Raw genomic sequence first — 20,366 nt, 5'->3', positions numbered from 1 at the left:
TCTCTAGCTCATCCAGCGATAGATTTATAAAAACTGAGTTTAGATAATACAAAATTCAAGTAAGTCATTAACATGTAGGTATATATTGACTGTTCACGTGGCACAATAACTTGCATTCAGAAATATCAATAAACACTGTGCTTGTTACTCTGTCCTTCGCTTCTTCTTGGGAATCAGCTCCCTGGAGGAGCTGTCACACAGGGCAACACTGCGCCGGGCATTTTGCCTCCAGAACCCAAGACCTAAAGATAAAATAATGGCGTTAAAATGTCAATGTGTGCGTGTGTGTGTAATAGACTGAATTATCTGCTGGTCCTACAATGCTTAATTTGAGCTGGAAATTCCAATTGTATCATCAGCATTGAGATGGCCACCGCCGCCTCCTCCTCCTCCTCCTCCTTGGAAAAGAGCTACGAGCTGCCCGACGGTCAGGTCATCACCATTGGTAACGAGCGTTTCCGTTGCCCAGAGACCCTCTTCCAGCCTTCTTTCATTGGTGAGTAATTGGTTGCACTTTTGGTTGTTGTTGATAGATCTAATATGCTGTATTTTGTCTTAAAGCTCATCTCTTTTGCTTGTATAGAGTCTGCTGGCATCCATGAGACCGCCTACAACAGCATCATGAAATGTGACATTGACATCCGTAAGGACTTGTACGCCAACAATGTGCTGTCTGGTGGTACCACCATGTACCCTGGTATTACTGACCGTATGCAGAAGGAGATTACAGCTCTGGCCCCAAGCACCATGAAGATTAAGGTGAGAGAACTGCAAATGTTTCACGTCATCACGTTCAATTACAAAGCAAATTAAGACTTAAACTTAAATGGTGTTCATCGCTCCACCCGAGAGGAATTACTCCATCTGGATTGGTGGCTCCATCCTGGCTTCCCTGTCCACCTTCCAGTAGATGTGGATCAGCAAGCAGGAGTACGATGAGGCCCCAAAACACACACACACATATATATAATATATATATATATATATATATATATAATATATATATATATATATATATATATATATATATCATATATATATATATACATACATACACATATATACACATATATATACATACTATATATACACATATATACATACATATATATACATATATATATATAATACATATATATATATATATATATATATACACATACACATATATATATATACATACATATATATATACATATACATATATAAATACATATATATATACATATACATATATATATATATATATATATATATATATATATACTGCATATATATATATGCTGCATGGTCGGAAGGAGGTTGGTTGTGTGTGTTTTGGGGCCGGCATCATCGTACTCATGCTTGCTATATATATATATCATCCATCTTTTGTCTCCTACCTTTATGCCCACACCTGAATGAGCAAAGGTTTGCGGAAGCATGGATGGTGGTGCTTCCCCCTAGTGGTTGAAGTAAGAAGTGAACATTCACTTTTACTTGAGAAACAGAACAAATACTGTCATTGTTTTACTATCCTTCTTATCTGAGGTTGTTTCTTTATATTTAAAGAAAATGAATGAATAATGGATGGATGCAGAAAGATTGGCTTTTGCCAAAAATGAGATAATTTAGCAGATGAGGTTACACTACAAGAATTTCTTAAAGAGGAAAGAGGAGCTGTGTTTTAGGTTCAACTTCTCAGGCAATACACAGTTGTGTTATAAAATATGACTTAGAATTTATTATAACATTTAATTTATTAGTATTGGTATCTATGAGGAATGGACATTGTAGTTTGAAGCCACGGATTTTGTATTATTTATATAACGGTTAATATATTGTTCAGGTTGAAGAAAAAAATGTGCCTTGGCAATAAATAAAAGCCTTTTTTAATGTGTTTTTTTAAAAAAAAGTATCGGTTCAGGCACCGTTTAGGCACCCGTATCGTTTTAAAAATACCGGTTTGGCACCGTATCGTAAAAAACCCAAACGATACCCATCCCTACTCATAACAGATGACCAGCTTAGAGGTACGCACCAAAGAGGGTGGGGAACCAGAAAAGGGAGTCTTGAAGGACAGTATGACACAGAACTGGACTGAAAAGGCTGCCCTGTTGTCAGAGGGGAGCCTCACTGATGTTGACTTTGATTTAACAGACTTTCATTCATTCGATAGTATCACTCGGGGAACTGTATGAAAAGACAAAGTGACCTCTTTTATGTTTCTATTCAACAACCAAGAAGAAAAACATTGTCGGTGACATAAACCTTGAGGAGGAGAAAAGTGATGCCACTGCACAAGAAGGTGAGAAGACACCAAAAGAGAAGAACCTTCCTGTAAAACCTGCACCTGACCTTCTGGAGCCAGCTGTTCTGGGCTTTGTGGAGAGCGATCTTGTGCTTTTTCAAGTATGTGTCGGAGTCTGAGCGAGTGGGCTTTGAATCATGTCGTTCAGATTTTGAAGGTGCTGACCTAAAAGAATTGTTGGAAATCATGAATATATATTCACAACTGCCGAAGGCTTCCAGCAGCAGACAGATTGAGCAACTCTTGAGAGATCTGCTTTTGTGACGGTGGAGCAACATGCTCGCACCAATTAGATCAGAGCTGAAAGGGACTGCAGCGGTCGATGAAGAACTACAACCAACATCACAAAAGATCGTGAGATGGATTACTCACCCCTGTACCCAGAATGCCCAGAACCAACTCATTGTCAAATGTGTAAGTGCACACCTTAGCTCTATCCTTCATGTTTAACAGCAAATGACCCAAATAATGTGCGTGTCTCACAGAACGGAGTACTGAACACAGATTCACTGATATCTATATCATTTGTATTAATTTAGTTGGTGCTTTCTGTTGGCTTTGTAAGAGTAGTACATTTCTGCAGCAATGGTCACTTTATCACCTGAAGACAGTTGAGGGCCTTTTACATGCTCCGTACTGCAGGAGGAAGCGTTGAGCATCTTAATTAATTTTGAAATATACCTCCTTTCTCTTTGCACACAATTTTATCACATTTAAAATATTGGCACCTTTTAACTTATGTGTGTACCTCTGGTGCCACCTTCAGGCCAAACTTCAATACTTATTATTTTTGTTGCCTTGTGTTTTATTAAATATGATTCCTTCACCACCAGCATGGCTGTAGTTTTTATGTAATGTTTGTCTTTCAAACTCAAAGCAATGTTGAATGAAATAATGATTCACTGGTTGCATAGCACGGTAGTAGAATATGTTCATATGTGTGGTGTGAATATGTGTTGAAGGCCTCAGTGCTCTCCTCTCTGAAGCGTTTACGACCTGTCCAACGAGTTCATCGTCTCAGAACTCATGAATATGTGGGAACGCTTTAAACCTGGATTGATTTTAAAAAAAAGATCCATTCCTTGCTCTAAAGTCATCCAGATGACTCAGTGTACATGTTGGTGGAAGAGGTTTGAGCAGCATTGTAGCCACTGTCGGCATTTTTTACGACACCTGTGACGCTTGAGTGTTTTATTGAAACACCAAAGTTGAGAAAGTTGGGTGACAAAGTGCTCAGTGGCCTCTGGGATGCTCGGGCTTTCGGTTATTTTGTGCTTTCTTCCACATTCATTCGGTCGGGCCCCAGGATTTTCAAAAGGCACAAGCTGCCCGATATCGAAAATAAGGGAAAAGGGAAAAGGCAGTTCATCACATCTCCGAAAAAAAAAGAGAGAAGAGCCGGGGGTCGTTCTGCTGGAGGCCAATGAGTTGATGAGAGTGAGAGTGAGAGAGAGAGAGAGAGGCTTGTCCACTGAAACACTGAAGATCACTTCTCTCCTGCTCGCTCTCAAGTCAACTCTGCAGGTGTGTTGAGTTCCTCTCAAAGAAATTAATACATATTACTTTAAGTACAATAGAGGGAGATGAGTCATCTCTGAATTATTAAAAGAAGTAGCAGGGAAGAGCCAGTCATTAATTGTTACCTCTCGTCTGCTCTCCAGCTCGCCCTGTGGGTCCGATGTGAGCTTTTCTCTTCTGTCGCCATGGTAACCCTGGTTGGGTCTGGATGCAGACGGCTCAGGAGGAGGAGTAAGAGAAGAAAAGGATAAATAATGGTGAGACAAAATATTGAATCCACCGACTAAACGATATCACACGTAGAACCAGTTTCACCAAATAACATGTATTATTTTCTCAGTCTTTAAATGTTTTATCTTATTCCAAGTGATTTTCTTTTGGCATTAATCACCTTATTGTTTAATAAGGATAAGCATGCTATATGGAGAGATTGAGAATGCAATAACACACATTTGCTACCTTGTCTTTATATTATAGACTATTTAAGTCACTGTTTACATGTCAGAAGCTCTAATTTACCTTCTTCGTCCACAGTGAACAGCAGCAAATCAGGTGATGGATAAGTATGATCATGGTTAGTAAAACAATCTTTTAATTATTTAATAAGTAAACCGCAGATTGCCTTCCAGGAAAAACCCAGGTATTGTAAATTGGGACTTGTTCAATAAACCTTATTATTTCAATTTAGGGAAAGCATGCTCCATGGACAAATAATAGAATATGTTAGGCTTCTGGCCTCCTTTGAATATTCTATTATTATTGTTATTAGAATTACCATATTATTATTTTACACCAAAAACATTTTTCCCCCAAAAGGCAGACCAACGTTCTATTAACGATGTCCTTCTATTTAATATTTTACATTAATTTACTGAGCATGTAAGAAATTAATTGACTTTGAGGTTACAGCAAATATCTAAATTCTCTTTTTGATGATCCTATATGTTCATTTAGTTAATTTACATTGGCTATGCAGTTAACACCATTAACACTAATTACTTAAGGAAATGTTCAGAAATGCCACACAAACATGTTTAAATGTATATAAAAATATGTACGTCACATTTAGCCCTACAATAAATCACACATTGTACTGCAGCATCAACGATGGCATGTCAAATATATTAGCTAACATTAAAAATGCAACAAAAATAGATTGTTTTTATGATTTTACTTTGGTTTTGATGTCTGTCATTAATTGATCGCTCCAGTTTGCCAGATAATCAGCAACCCCTTATCGTGGCATTAATGTTACACCTGTATGTCAAGTAGGGTTTTTGCCCTGTCTCCATGTTTGTTTTGTGACTTCCTGTTTTATTTTGGAAATTAACTCTCCTCTCGTTTTAGGTTCCTTGCCCTTCCTCATGTGTCACCAGTCTGATTGTCTTCCCTGATTCCTGATTGTGTCCACCTGTTTCCCCACTTCCCTCAGGTGTACTTATAGTCGGCATCTCCCCTTGTCCTATCCCAGTGTGTCAGTTCCTTTCGTCATGCCCACCTGCCTTATGCCAAGTCCAAGTCTTAGTTTTGTCTGTACCGAACCTAGTTATAGAGTCCTTGGTTGGCCTTGCGCCATTTATTGCTTCACAGCTCTTCGAATTATTTCAGAGTTTTTTAGTGATTGATTATTTTCTCCTTTCTTTGCTAAGAGAGGTTTTTTGTTGGCTTCCCATTTTTTAGTATTTAGTATAGGAGTTTTTTGTTTCCAGGGATTTCCCTGTGATTTTTTTGTTGAAAATAAAGGATTGTCAGCTGAACTTCCCCGTGGATAAGTATGATCATGGTTAGTAAAACAATCTTTTAATTATTTAATAAGTAAACCGCAGATTGCCTTCCAGGAAAAACCCAGGTATTGTAAATTGGGACTTGTTCAATAAACCTTATTATTTCAATTTAGGGAAAGCATGCTCCATGGACAAATAATAGAATATGTTAGGCTTCTGGCCTCCTTTGAATATTCTATTATTGTTATTAGAATTACCATATTATTATTTTACACCAAAAACATTTTTCCCCCAAAAGGCAGACCAACGTTCTATTAACGACGCCATTTATTGCTTCACAGCTCTTCGAATTATTTCAGAGTTTTTTAGTGATTGATTATTTTCTCCTTTCTTTGCTAAGAGAGGTTTTTTGTTGGCTTCCCGTTTTTTAGTATTTAGAATAGGAGTTTTTTGTTTCCAGGGATTTCCCTGTGATTTTTTTGTTGAAAATAAAGGATTGTCAGCTGAACTTCCCCGTGACAATTAAACATGAACTGTAGCATTGTTTATAAGTGTAATGACATAATATTACTTTTAGTAGGCGTTTTCCTCATTGATCTTTTTGTACATGTGTTTATTAATTTACCTATATTGTTTTTATCCATTTTCTCATGTGTATCTGTGCTCTTTGTGTCAATTGTCTGGACTGTGGTACTGCCTCTTGGCCAGGTCATCATTGTAAATGAGAATTGGTTCTCAATTGATTTTACCTTGTTAAATAAAGGTCTAATACTAATTGAGGGGTTAGAGATTGAAAGGATCTGAATCTGAAGAAACGTTCTCCACTGTATTTCTGTGCTTTCAGAAAAGTATAAACGTTCTTTAAAACGTATGCACGCCTGGATGTCCTTTGTGTCTAAGTGTGCAACATAAGTGCAAATGATCACATACTTGATCAAAGTTGAGGGCTGTCTAGGTGGTCCGAGTGTGGAACTGCTGCTGTCAATGACATCTTTGGGTTTTCATTCTTGAATACGAGTGCTGCCTCAAGAGAAGGGCAGATCTTGCGTGATTGGTTTACGTTCCACAGTGGATCGGTTTTAGCAACAAATAGCATGGATCATGAGCAACTTGTTCATTCTTTAAATCATAATCTGAAACAGGAGAACAGCAGTAACAAATTGGAGATGTAACTGGATGAATGAAACATTTTAATCTGTTGAATCAGGCACTAAAGGAGAAGAATAAAGATGTGTGCAGCCAGCAATGGCTAAAAACATGTCATTTACAACTTCATTAACATGCAGCAAGTTTTATGAAATGGTATTAATAACAATAATCAGACAGGTTACTGCATGTTGGACTTTAATTCCAAATCAGAATATTCATATATATCCTTTGGAATGTTTTTTTGTTGTTGTCTTCAACAAAACAAAAGGTGTACAAACAGCGATCAGCAGAGCAAATGTGGTGGTAAGTCCGGTCTCAGCATCATTTGTAGAGAGCTTCATACTCAGGAATCTCACAGTGTTGTTGGAGGGAGCGGCTCGTTGCTGTATAAAGACACACTTGTTAATATTGACTGTAAATCTAGGCATAAGCATAACATAAATATGTACACTTTCTCCTTAGTTACACCAGCTGTAGTGGTGATCACTCTTCTTGCCTTGAGACAATATGATTACATGGTCATTTACACCGATGATGGGAATTCAGCAAAAATGTAAGCAACTGTTACTGACTACCAAGTGTCATGTTTTACACAAAAAAAGGAGATTCATGTCACTGAGTGCATCATTATTCATGATTTCCAGGTGCTGGATCTGTGATGCTGTTGTCCACCAGGACATTGGTTACTATGCTGTAGTGTTCATCTTCACCTTTGTCGTATATTCATCATGACAGTGCGGCAGATTGTTCTCCTTAAGCCATCAGCAGGGACATCTCAGTACAACAGCTCCACCAAGACAAACGCTTTCTCCATTCTCGGCCTGTTCCTTCTGCTTGGCATCACCTGGGCTTTTGCTTTCTTCAGCCACCGACCTCTGCTCATAACCTCCATATTGATACTGGTATGAGTTTCAAATGGGGACAGGAAGTATTCTGTGTGTGGAACTACTAATTTGGACACAAGAGGGCAGCATTTTATTTCATATAGTCAAGTAGATGCTCTGTTGAGCGAGGTGCTGGTAAATAGCTATAACAACGTTTCTCATTCTTCCAGGCCAGTCTGGATTGCTTCCATTGATAAAAAGACCAATGAGTCAAGCAATGACAGGGTTGATGGAGTAATTTCCTGGAAAGTATATGTGCTGATGACTCAACAGAAGCCCTGTCTTACTCACTGTGAAACATGCAGTGAAGGTTGTGATTCACTCAGAATACCTCCCAGTGCTCCTAAATTATAGCCCCAGTCATAGACTGGAATGCAGAGTGTAAATGCTTGGGAAGAAATATATGAACCTTTTATGACTGATGTGGTTGTCATATGGGCTGACGATGGCAAAAGGCAGAAAAGAGACCGGGGAAGTCTTGCCTCTCACGCTCTTGACGGTTTTGGGGGCCGAACTGGCCAGCGAGTGCTTTGCGTGCCTGCAGATAATTACCTCGTGCCCACCGAGAGCCTTAACTGGTTCTAACAAGAAATGAGCTCATCGCTCCCTATAGTGATAAGAGGCCTGAGTGCACGCCACTGTGTTGAAGCTATTCTCTGAAATATTGCTGTACTTGCATTTATCATGTATACCATTTGATAGGATAAGTGTATATTGGCATTGCGTTAATGACCAGGAGTCATTCGGACGTATATGTACTTTTTCAGTTATCCGTTAATCACATTTGTTTCTATATACCTGATATGATATTCTTTTCAAAGTAACGCAAGAGTGCATAACCAAGTTATATCATTTTTGGATATAGACATACATATGTCTGCTTTCTTTTTAATTTCCACTTGCACATGCCCTAATAAATAAAAGGTTCTAAGAATTCTAAGAAGTTCTAAGAAGTTCGATTGAAATTCTAAGAAGTATTATTTGTTATTGGATTCTCATCTTTCATTTAAGTATGATTTATCATAATGGCTTGTCAGGTTTTGTTTGAATGAAATGCTGAATCCTTGTTCAGCATCTCAGGACAACATAAAGACCTTCAGCCAAAAGTGGGATTGCTTGTGTGAATGAAACTGACAGGAATAAATTGCAATAAAGTTCAAGGTATCTTAATCGGACACCACATTAGTCTTTCCATATGCAGAACTCTGGGTGTGTAAGGTTAGGGAGTGACATCCAGAGAGCAAAGTCTGTTTATTGGTCCATGGGTGATTAATCTTCTCAATGGCTGCAGCGTGCCAGCCCAAAAACTAGGGTAATTACTGCCATACACATCTGATTTGTGTCCAAAAAAGTCCTTTCATGCCGAGTACAGCAGGCTTCTATGATGTACCTGTGCGTGTCCATGCGTTAGCGCTCGAGAGGTAAGCCACAGCAGAGCCTTCTTTTAGGAACTGAGATCACTCTGGTACATGATGGTGAAACGCACTGTAGAAGAAATGTGTAGATTTCCACAGCTAGATATTTTATAGGCCAGCGTATGGATTTATTTGAGCCAAAGATCAACAACAACGCTGCTTTTTATTCATTCATTTACGAAATCAAAAATCAGTTCCCCACAATGTAGTTTTACTAATTTCCTAAAAACATAAATCTAGACATGTATGAAAAGAACATTTAGTCAATCTAAATCATTTCAAAATGAGTAGAGTGATTTTCATACTTTGAAGTTGTGTTTCTTTTAGTGGAGGAAAACTGAGAAAGGCCTTGTCATTGTTCTGTATTTTAACCCCATGTACAGTGGTGGCTTGGAGAAACACCAATACATGTTCATGCATCTTCAGATTTTGAAAGACAGACACATAACACTCTAAAATGAAGGTAAGATAAATATTAGGTGTATTTCACTGTATGCTCCTACGACTACATTACATAGAGACATTATATTCAGGGAATTATCCTTGGAAAAGTTTCTACCATGTGTAACTGCAGTTTCCCTATGATGGGAGATCATTAGTCTTTAGCAGAACAGGAACAATATAATAACACTGTTCCTAATCACAGCCAATGTGTGAATAGGTTTGTATTTATGATTGGCATATTTCAGGTGCAGGAAAAGAGACATTGGCTTTGCTTGTATTTTATTAAGAGTCTGGACTGAATCCGGCCCTGTAAAAGCCAAATTGCCGATCTCAAATGACCTATAAAGCCTTGAGGTCTTGTTCCTGGAACCTTGCGTGTCTGGAGGAAATATGATTAGTTAAATATAGCTGCACCTAGATCTATCATTCATTTAACTTAATAATAATAATGCACAGCTATAAAACTAGCTTTTATCAACCTTGGGTTACCATGAAGATAAAATTAGACCCTTCTTGCATTTTAAAGGTATGAGAACGCTAACTGGACTTTTGTTTTCGTGTTTTCTTTGGGTCCCCCCCCCCCCCCCCCCTTCTCCTTTCTCCTTTTTCATAAATCCCAGAAATGATTTATTTCCTAGTAACTTTGCTCGTGAAATTTATGTGGACCCTGGGCCTTTGTAGCGTCTGGTTTCCCTTCTGGCTGCAGTAAAATCAGGCTGAGGTCCAGGCGCGGGGCAGCGCTTGCGTGACTGAACCCCCCCCCCCCCCCCCCCCCCACCACCACCACCACCTCCTTGCATGTCACGATGTGGCCCCCAGACTCAAAGCACTCGGCTGATAGATTTGAGGGCCCATAGTTAAGTGTGTAGATTTATGATGGGCGGGTGCAGCATGTCAGAGAAACTGTGTTACTTTTGCAAGGAGCACGAAATGAGGCCTCTTCCAAACAGGAAAACAGGGAGAGAACTGGTGAAAACAATCCACGGTGCTTTCAGGTTACTGGCCGTGACTTGAGAAACTCTCCAAACAACACGCCGCATCGCAATTCAGGAGGGATAGCCAGATGTCTGCACACGCAGCATTTGACTGAGATGAACCGTCTCGCCAGATTCCTGGAAGTGCCGTTCATCAACATCTTTCATCAGGTGGGGTGAGAATGGAGGGGTCACGAAAGGGGATAAGGGAGGGGGAGACGACTGAGGGCGTGACCTGTTGAAACATTCACATTGATAACTTGACCTCTGGATTTCATGCTTCTCCTCCCTGCAGTTGCCTGTCGCCCCTTCTCACGTCATGTGCGGCAGCAGAAAAGACCATTCTCCTTCACATCACGTAATGAGGTTCTCTTTGTCCCGCCGTGACCTGAGTGGCTCCTCATCACTCACTCGCTGCTTTGTGAAGCAGCCTGATAGAAGTGGAGAGAGATCAAGAACTCTCCCACATTCAGTTCCGTCCATCAACAGTCAGCAGGTTTATCACAATCAAGCTATCGTGCAGCTGACACGGACAAGTCCGGGCTTTTGTTACAGGTTTTGCATGCAGCAATGCAAAGAATCTTGTGGTAATTTTGTTCAGGACAAATAATAATAGAAACAAGATGAGCATTTCTGATAATTGTTTAACTGTTTGAATAAAACCACAAGATAAGTAACCTTTGGTGGCAGCAAGAAACGTTGTATTTCACAGTTGCCGCAGAGCTTTAAGAGCAGGCTGTATAAATAAAAGCGGTTGTCAACGTCTAATATGGATAACACATGCGATAATTCTCTAAAATGGATTTTATTTATACGTAACGCACAAATACATGTCATTATATCATCCTTGGTTCTTGGGAGTCATTACTGCCAGCATTTCACTCTGAAGTATTTCCTTGTTCAAGAGGGATTGAAACAGACCTCATAACTACCAGTTTGGTCCCACACTTTGGAGACATGAAAGCTTATGGTTAAGAAGCCAAAGCCGTCTGGATTCACTCATACTGCGCCTAGTTTGCTTGCTATTGACTTGGCTGTTGTTTGGCCTTTAAAATTCACACTTGGTGAAGTTGTGGTATTTGCTTCACACAAATGGTGCAGGCTTTACCACAACGATGAAGAGTTTACTACGGGTACTGATTTACCCGCTGGTTTAATGGTGCAGAATCCCAAAGTCTTCACAGGTAGAAAATAAGCACTTAACAGCATCTACAAAGTTGTTAATATCTCCAGTCTGATGTGGTACCAAAACAAAATTGTGTTGATATTGTTCCTATGTTTCCCCCACATTATATGAGCAAAATGTCATGTCCAAGAAACATTGTTAAGTTAATTTAATCAGTGTGTCTTGTGTCCATGTTGTCTCGTGATTTCATGTTTTATTTTGAAAGTCAACTTTCCTCTGGTTTCAGGCAAACTTGTTCCTTCCCCTGTGTGTTTCTCCGCTGGTCTGATTGTCTGCCTCGCCCCTGATTGTTTCAACCTGTGCCCTTACCTGTGTATATATTGTCTGCGTCTCCCTTTGTCCTGGGCCAGTTCGCCTCTTTTGTGCCGGAGAACCAGTGTAATCCATACTGTTTGCCAGGTCTTGTTATTTTGCTACTTTGCTCATATTTGTTTTCTGTTTGTTTTTCGAGTTTAATAAACTGTGATTTTTTAATTAATTTTTTAAAACTTTGCCTCTCGAGTTGAGCATTTGGGTTCAGGTCCCTAGTTCGGTCGTGACACAACTACTTTTCCAAGTATCTGGTGTGGACAAGAAACATTAAGAAATTAATTGACATTTGCAAAAATGATAAGTTAATAGTTGTGTATGACCTACAGCTTACACTCTCAAAAACATCATTTCCAGCAGCAGCATGGTGTTTTGATCAAAAAAAGAAAGATATTCCCAATGGAAGCTACCTCCCCAAAACGGCAGAGTTATCTTGTTGGCACTATCGGGAGCACAGTGAAGCATTTAGCAGTTTAAGAATCTGATCTTTCTCTCCGGAGTTGGTGGAGACCAAAACCTTCCTTAAAGGAAGTGAATGTGGCCAGAAATATGATTCCACACAAAGTTCACTATTTCTCCATATTTGCTTGATATATAAAAAAAGGCTAAAATATGTTAATGTTTTTAATGCTTGTTTCCGCTACCAACAAATGAATTAACAGAGGCTTAAAGTGTATTATGAGACTGTTTTAAAATGCATCCCTGTTTTCTTTCTTGTGGCAAACTTAAACGTAACATTGTGTACGAGTGTGTTTTTGTGTCAAGTCTATGTGTACATGCACACATGTGGGTGTCATATGAGCATCCTGAGCCCGCCGGGATCTGATTTCAGCTCAGCTACACTGTGGCCCGAGCATGATAAACTCTTTCTGTTTTCTCTTTCCCACTCCGTAGGGAGCCTTTAATTACCCTATTGTGCATCTCTCGACACATCCAAGAGAATGTATTCCTCTGAGCAAATAAATAAGATCACACAAGGAAACAAATACGGAAAGCACCAACTCTCGTGCCAATTCTAATCACATTTTGTTTGTATCTATGCGTTTGCAGTTGAGTTAGTGGCTGTTTAATGTGAGGAACCCCCAGAAAAGGTTGATTCCCTTGAGCAGCAGAGAGGGATAATTTTTAATGTCTTTTGTTTGTGATTTATGGCTGACTCAGAACATAAGGATGTGGCTCTTCAAAGTCAATTGTGTATTGTCCCAATATGGGGTCCAGTTCTTTCACAAAATGGTATTGGACAAATTGCCCAATTTATTTGGGGAAAATAAATCTTCTTAACGTGCTGCTTTGAATGTGTCCTTTAAATAGATGAAACCAAAGACGGATTTTTACCCCTGTGAGGCAGCAGTCGGTCAACGATAACATGTTTTAAAAAATCATTGTGAGAATTTCACAACTGAGCTGGGACTATAAATTCTACGGACTCAAGACACCAAAGAGCGGCGTGACTCGGTGCGCTCCATCCTGCTCCTCGTTAGAAACCAGTGTCTGTGTTTACGGCCAAAGCATGACTTCCAGCTCCCAGAGCCAGACAGCTCCAAGTGATTCCATCCCAGCAGAGGTATTGACTGAAGTGGTGGCAGAGGTTAATCTGGCACATACTTGTGACTATGTCAGGTTGTGTTATCCTGCTGTCCCGACATCCTGCTTGATTTATGGGCCTCGTCTTGCTGCTGTTCACAAAGTCTCTTCTACAACTAAAAGGATTAGCAGGAAGTGACATCAGCAGAAGTTTCCTAGTTCTCCGTCTGTGCTCATAAAGTTCATAAAGTTCTGTGTGTCATAGTCCATATTTGGTGTGTGAGTGCTTTAACATGCACCACGTGAAATGGCATGCCTCCGTTTCCCTATCGGACTTTGTTCTGGTCCAATCTCATCATGCTGTTGTGTTGAGCTGATGATAGTCCTCTAAACACTGTGAAGAGAACAATCAACACAACCAGAGAAACTCATTCGGAAGAGAATTAGGACCACATGTGCTTACATGTTACTGTCTCCTGCTCTCACTGTGTATTTATTTAGTTATTGCAACAAATAATCTAATGCCTCTGGATGGCGAGTGCTCTCGTGCCTACTTGCAGGTCCTCCTGACGCTGTTGGATTTCCGTTGGTGGCCAATAAGAGGACACTCAAGGTCAGTCAGTCATGGATAAGACATTACATTACATTACATGTCATTTATCTGGCGCTTTATCCAAAGTGACTTACAATCATGTTACACTGTAGACACAGCTACAGGGAACAATGCAGGGTTAAGTGTCTTGCTCAAGGACACATTGACTAGGGCAGGAATTGAACCGCCAACCCTGATTGAAAGACAGACCTGCTAACCACTGACCCACAGTCGCCCCCAAGACCCCAAGACCATGGATACATTAGCACCTCACGATTTACATCCAATGCAGACACTTCAGGATTGTCCATTTAATGGCGTTCTTGCCTGGCGATATGGTTGAATGAATCACGGGTAGTCAGCTGGTTTTGGGTTGACTGGGGCTGTATCAGATGGAGGACCATATATGGCTGTCAGATTTGGATGGGTTTTTGGGGTGGGCACCTGAAATGCTATAAGCACAATCAGCTCCCCTTGACGGCACTCAAGGGTCTGGAAACAAACTACTGGATTTTATTGGCTAAGCTGGGAAATGATAGGTCCTCAGCATCACTTCCGCTGTTGTAGTTAAGGCCACATAGATTAAACTTTAAGCAAATAAAACATTTATTTATATATATATATATTTCATATTTATATATATATAGCTGAAATTACTTTCTTCAGTCTGATGTCCTTTATCAATAATTAGTACACACTCAAACACAGGGGTTGTTAAAACTATTTATCTGTGTCATTCATTCACGCATTGATTCATTCCACATTATTTTACTGCTCTGCAGAACAAGTTACACAAGAACACAAAAAGTGTTTTGAAACAGAAGTTGGAGAGTTTTTGGATGAGGTCGATGTTCAGCTGTAGAGAATAGGTTCAGCAGCCAGTGCGGCAGAGGCCGGTAAATGCAATCTCCTTGCATGAACCCTATTTTGCAGATTCGTGTTAGTCCTGTCCCATTGCCCCTGTCTATATTTGTATACCCACACAGAATACAATAGAGGAAAGTTGGCAGGAGAGCGAATGTGCTGAGACATGAATGTTAGCGTGAGCATTTGTTGGATTGCTTCAGTGGGAACAAGTAAAATCTCCACACGCTGCCACGATCCTCCTGCTCCCTTTTCTCACTCACTGTGGACGGCAACCGGGACAATGAACTCTGAGTGACCTGTGCATGTCATTCCTCAAAAGCATGTTACTGTTACATACTTCCCTTTGACCAGGCATGGATGTCACATACTCACACATACACAAAGCTCTTTCAGCTGTGCATCTAACCACCCCTCACTCAGATTTTCTCCACTTCCACACACACACACGCACATCAACACCTCTGCCGTTGCTCCATTTGAGATAGCCCGTCCCCGAGCGTGGTGAAAATGCGGCTTTCACACGGGCGGCTGGCTAAAGTAAATAAACCAGCCGCATGCCAGCTAACGAGGGAGGGCATGAACAGGGTCAGAAGGGGGGCTCGCCGGGAGGTGCCAGGAGTGTCAGAGGGAGGGACATGGTCACGCAAAGAAAACAAACCCAGCAAGAGCCAGCCAGCCTTCTCACGCAGGGGCCCAGACATGTGTCTTGTCATGCAACAGCCTACCCATCAACCCAAATTAGAGCTGACGGAGGTAATAAAGCGAGGGAGCAAAATGTGGGGATAAAGTGAGGAGAGGAGCAATCCCACCGCCCCCTTCTCCTCGGAGAGTGTAAAAGTGAGAGGCAGGACATATATTGTTCACCTTACAAAGCAACTCTGGTGACCTCAGTGTACCTCAGAGAGGCAGACTGTCTGCATGGTAAAGCCTCAGTTGTCATATCTGTTGGTCTCACACACACCATGTCCTCAGTTAACCTTCAATGAAAGCAAACTTAAGTAAGGCTAATCTGTCTTGTCAATTTTCTCAAAAGCAATATGGGAAACTATGGAAGAGCCAGTTCACTTGGCCATGTGTAAGTACTCCACGTTGAAGTTTTTTTTTGCTAGATATCTTTGCTAATATCTATGCGTTACCAAAAAAAGAAAACTGAATGACCTACATAAATTAAGACTATCGGCGACTGGATTGGCTATTTCTAAAAAATTTAACTAAAGCAGATTACACACTGCATTCAAATTAGCATGGACACTTGTCATACAGAATTGCAAATGCAACCTATACGTGTAGAGATCAGGATTACTTGACTGCCTTTCCTTTCTAACCATCACACAGCTAGCTCAATGAATCAAACCTGCACGCTAAGATACTAATGGTATTAGCCACGCCAAATCATCTCTTCTTAGATCACAGTCCCCGCATCCGTTTCATCAAATATTACAGTTCACACCGGGTGGCACATTCTTAACCGGGTGACTGCAGCTGACACTCGGGGTATAGTGATTTCAGCGGCATATAAAAAGGGATTTGGTTGTTGAAAAATTTGACTTAAAACTATTTAAAATAGCTCTTATACTTGTTTATTCTTTTTATTAGATTAAATTGTTTCTTTAATTATTTTTATTAGATTGTGCTCACTTTTGGTAGTCCATTAAGGGACAACAGGACCATTAGGAACATCCCCAGTTGCCAATAAAAAACTAATACCAGGATAGTAAAAAAGGTAATTGTGTTAATTTTCCCTGATCATAGCGAGATAAAGCCACTACATATGGATGTCTTGAAATCAAATACAAACATCAGAGAGGGAAGAGATCATTGATGAGGCCAGGATCCTTCCACTGAGAAGCAGCCAGTCTGTTGGTCTGGGGAGGAATATGTGAGCTAGCATAGGTGGTCTGTGCCAGATGTGAGGTATCTGAGAGAGCATATGGAATACATTGTGCATGAGGGACTCCTCCGAGACTGTTCACTCTTAAGCTATTTGGGTTGTGAGGCACCCCCACTTTTCTCAGCAGAAACTGTCGGAATTAAAAGTATCACCTTGAGTTGAGGGTGCAAGATGAAAAAGGGGCAGCAAAGCATGTAGGGTGGCAGGGTAAGAAGGTCAACCTTTAAGGTGCTGGTGTCTGGGTCTGCCTCCATGGGAAGCCCCGTGGATAGTAGTATTCATGTCTCAGAGAAGAGCATACAGAGTCTTATTCATAGGCCTTTACTGAACAAAATTGTATGTTGTGTAATTTACTTTATTACATGAGAATAACATGAGCTCTTTATTTGGCCACCTGTATTTCTCACAAAATATGGGCTTCGGTCTTCACATCTGCCTCAAATGCAGCTCCTCCCTGAGGTCCCTATAATAATGTCAATGAATTACCAAAGCATATCGAATGAAGAGGAAAAGGCATATCATCCCTTATGAAATGCAAGGCCAACATGGGTCTTCTTACACATGTCTGTGAACTTATTCCCAAACAATGACAGAAGGCCACTCGCTCCATTTATGCCTGCAGGCTATGTTTAAAACACCATAAAAAATAAGAAACATTCCATGCTGATGAACGTTTTCGGTGTCTGTTCTGCAAATGAACAGGAATCTGACAAAGGACTTCTTCAAACGCTCCACTAATAATTTACTACCACCTTCCACTCTGTCCACTCCACTCCATAAAGTGTATGACCGAATATTCTTCTGGAAGTGTAATCACACGACATGATCGACAGTAGATACTCTCTGCCATATCGGTTTAGAAACTCTCGAACAATGGCTATTAGTCTGCTAACAGCTTTGTGTTTACATTCCCCCATAAATGACTGTAGCACCAAAAAGAACACGCCTTATATAGACAAAATCCTCTGAGTGTAGCATTTGAACTTGTCTCATACCTAAACAAAGTACATTGGTGAGATACTATCACCGTAAATGTGTTTTCTCCAGCAGGAAATTCCTGAAACTCTCAGGCTGACAATACCAGTGCATGAAAGGGAAGGTACAATGATATACAAGCTTTTAATATGCTGGCAGAACTTGTGACACAAACAGCCTTTGTCTTTGCCCGTGTGGATGACTGCTTGAACACATCCGTATGTCTCTTTGCACTGTACATATGCATGAGTATGCATTGCCTGTACATCTTGTTTCAGCCAAACAACCGAACAGGTCAATGGTTCCAGGTTATTCCCACATGGGCCAGGCCACAGGGTGCGCTGCAGTCTGTCAGAGAGGGCGAGGGGGGCTTCAGTGCAGCTGGTACTCGAGAACATGCCAAAGTGAAATAAAGCCTGGAGACTGAGTGGTGATTTGTACGAAATGATGCTATAGGACACATGATACAGAAATTGCATTTAGTAATTAAATACAGTTCTTGGCATTTGTATCCCATAGTTAATAGTCAGATCTCAGAGCTCATTTCTCTACAAAAACCAGCCTTAATGACACAATGTCTGTGTGGAGTCATCTAATTGATCAAGGTTGTAGCAATGATGTCAACTTAAACCTCTCCTCGATCGCTTTTCTAATTCAGACATGAGAGGAGTATAGTATGTTTTGCTCAAGTGAACAAACAAGATGACTAAAGGAAGGCGGAATATTAGAAATATCTGGGATTAATTAGTTACTTGTGAATCAGAGGATGTTGTTTTGGATTCTTAACATCATCAGTGCAAAACGACAAGGCAACAAAGGGTCTCAAGGGCAGACAATGTCATCAAATAAATCATTTCAGAGCCACACTTTGCTGCCCTTTGCCTTGCTGCAGCTGTCTGATGCGGAGAGGTTCTGACCCCTGACCATCCGTCACCTAAAGCCAAGCATGACAGCTCTCACTTTGGGAGAGCAACGGAGGGCAAGAGGCTGCTGGAAGTTGTGTCATCTCCCAGGATCACACTGTTACTGTTTACGACGGCTTGCTCTGAGAGCCATAATCACTCTCTCTGTATTCGTGGACAGAAGTATAAAGACTTCAGCAGCTTGTTTGAGAAAGCTCTGCTCCTCAAGCAGCAGCTCATATAAGAGAGTCAGTCTCCTCAGTCAGTGAGAACTGGAACTGAACTAATAAAGTTGAACTGAGTTGATAACCATTGTCATTGAACATCGATACCAATCACTAATGAGGGAACGTAGGTGAATAGAAGCAGGTGAGTCACTAAAAGACCCTTGAAAGCATGTGAGTCAAGCAATAAGAGCTGCACCAGTGTAAAGAAGATGGCCTTGGCTGAGTATTTCTAAAACTCCTATCACAATGGAGAAAAATGACAAAAGTGGGAAAAACTGGAAAGCAGTTGGCAGTAGTCATGATTTAAAGTAATTCAAGTAAATCCTATGTTCTTGGGAAAGACTGTTCCACAGTAATTGCTTCACAATTTACAATCCCAGATACGCAGCGCTGTTGTGTGCAGCTGGAGAAAATGTAAGAAAACTGATATTTCTGTCCTGATATTGCCAAGGTTATATATATATATATATATATATATGCCCCAGTGAGACTACATCATGGCCCAGGACAGTGAGTGAACTCTGCCCTGGAACTGCAGAACTGGAGCAGTGAAGGGAGGGGAGGTGTGACCCGACCGCTCGCTGACCCCGCTTCATTTTCAGGACACTAAAATGCACCGAGCTGCTCAAGTGGAACGTACGAAGGTGCAAAAGAGAGGAAATCACGGAACATTATCCGCCCAATTACACAATGAGAAGAGCAACCCGCTGGTAGTATCCATACGGCACGTAATGTTCAGTGTGCCAGTGGATGCTCATCTAATCGGACCAGCTCAGGCTCCCCACCTGCAGGGATCCTAGCCAGACAGAGACAGACACAGAACAGCTCATAAATATGAAAGTCAGGAAAAAGTATGAAGAAGAAACAGGAACATCCTGTGCCATAACCGGAGAAAAAAAATAAACTACTTGATTTTTTTTTAGCAAAGCAATCTGAGCAGATGCTCTACAGATGATGTAATTTCTGGGGTATCAAGAGACACAATGTTTTCATGGTCAACCTTTTCCAAGTTAAATGGAGAAGGAAAAGCACATTCAGAGTCCTGTATTGTACAGAGTAAACACGCCAACATTTGGCATGCCAACAACTCATCTTTCCTGAAATGAGAACACAAAGTGGTGCTCGTTCTCACTCAACGGGGCTCAGGAGTGCATGACTTCACAGCCATGACACAAACTCGACCCTGAATAACCTGAACAGTGCATTGAGAAAGACTTGCATTCATTTACACAGCATCTCAGTTTGCCCACTTGTAATGGACAACGATGTTTCCAACAGACACACAACAAACAAGTTACAAAGACCCTATGGTCTATTTGACCTATTATGGACAAGATTAAAGTGACGTGCTACAACATTACACAATTCAAACAATGCTGGAAGATTAATGAGTAGTAGCATTGTCTCTGGAAAATCCCTTCAATCTTGACTGTGGTAACTGATGTTTCCAACAGACACACAACAAACAAGTTATACAGATGGTCTTATAACTTGT

General features: G+C 40.7%; 1 protein-coding gene across 1 annotated transcript; it reads left to right on the top strand.

Moving 5' to 3' along the window:
• Positions 1 to 354: 354 nt before the first annotated feature.
• On the top strand, positions 355 to 18,888 carry LOC117751569 (actin, alpha skeletal muscle-like). The gene is given in 4 exon segments (XM_034563495.1): positions 355 to 507; positions 562 to 759; positions 815 to 940; positions 18,826 to 18,888. Coding segments are annotated over 4 exon segments (528 nt in total). The 5' UTR covers positions 355 to 366.
• The last annotated feature ends 1,478 nt before the right edge of the window (positions 18,889 to 20,366 follow it).

This window comes from Cyclopterus lumpus, chromosome 22 (genome assembly GCF_009769545.1).
Source record: "Cyclopterus lumpus isolate fCycLum1 chromosome 22, fCycLum1.pri, whole genome shotgun sequence".
In the NCBI taxonomy this organism is placed as follows: Eukaryota; Metazoa; Chordata; class Actinopteri; order Perciformes; family Cyclopteridae; genus Cyclopterus; species Cyclopterus lumpus.
This window is presented reverse-complemented; position numbering and strand designations above follow the sequence as displayed.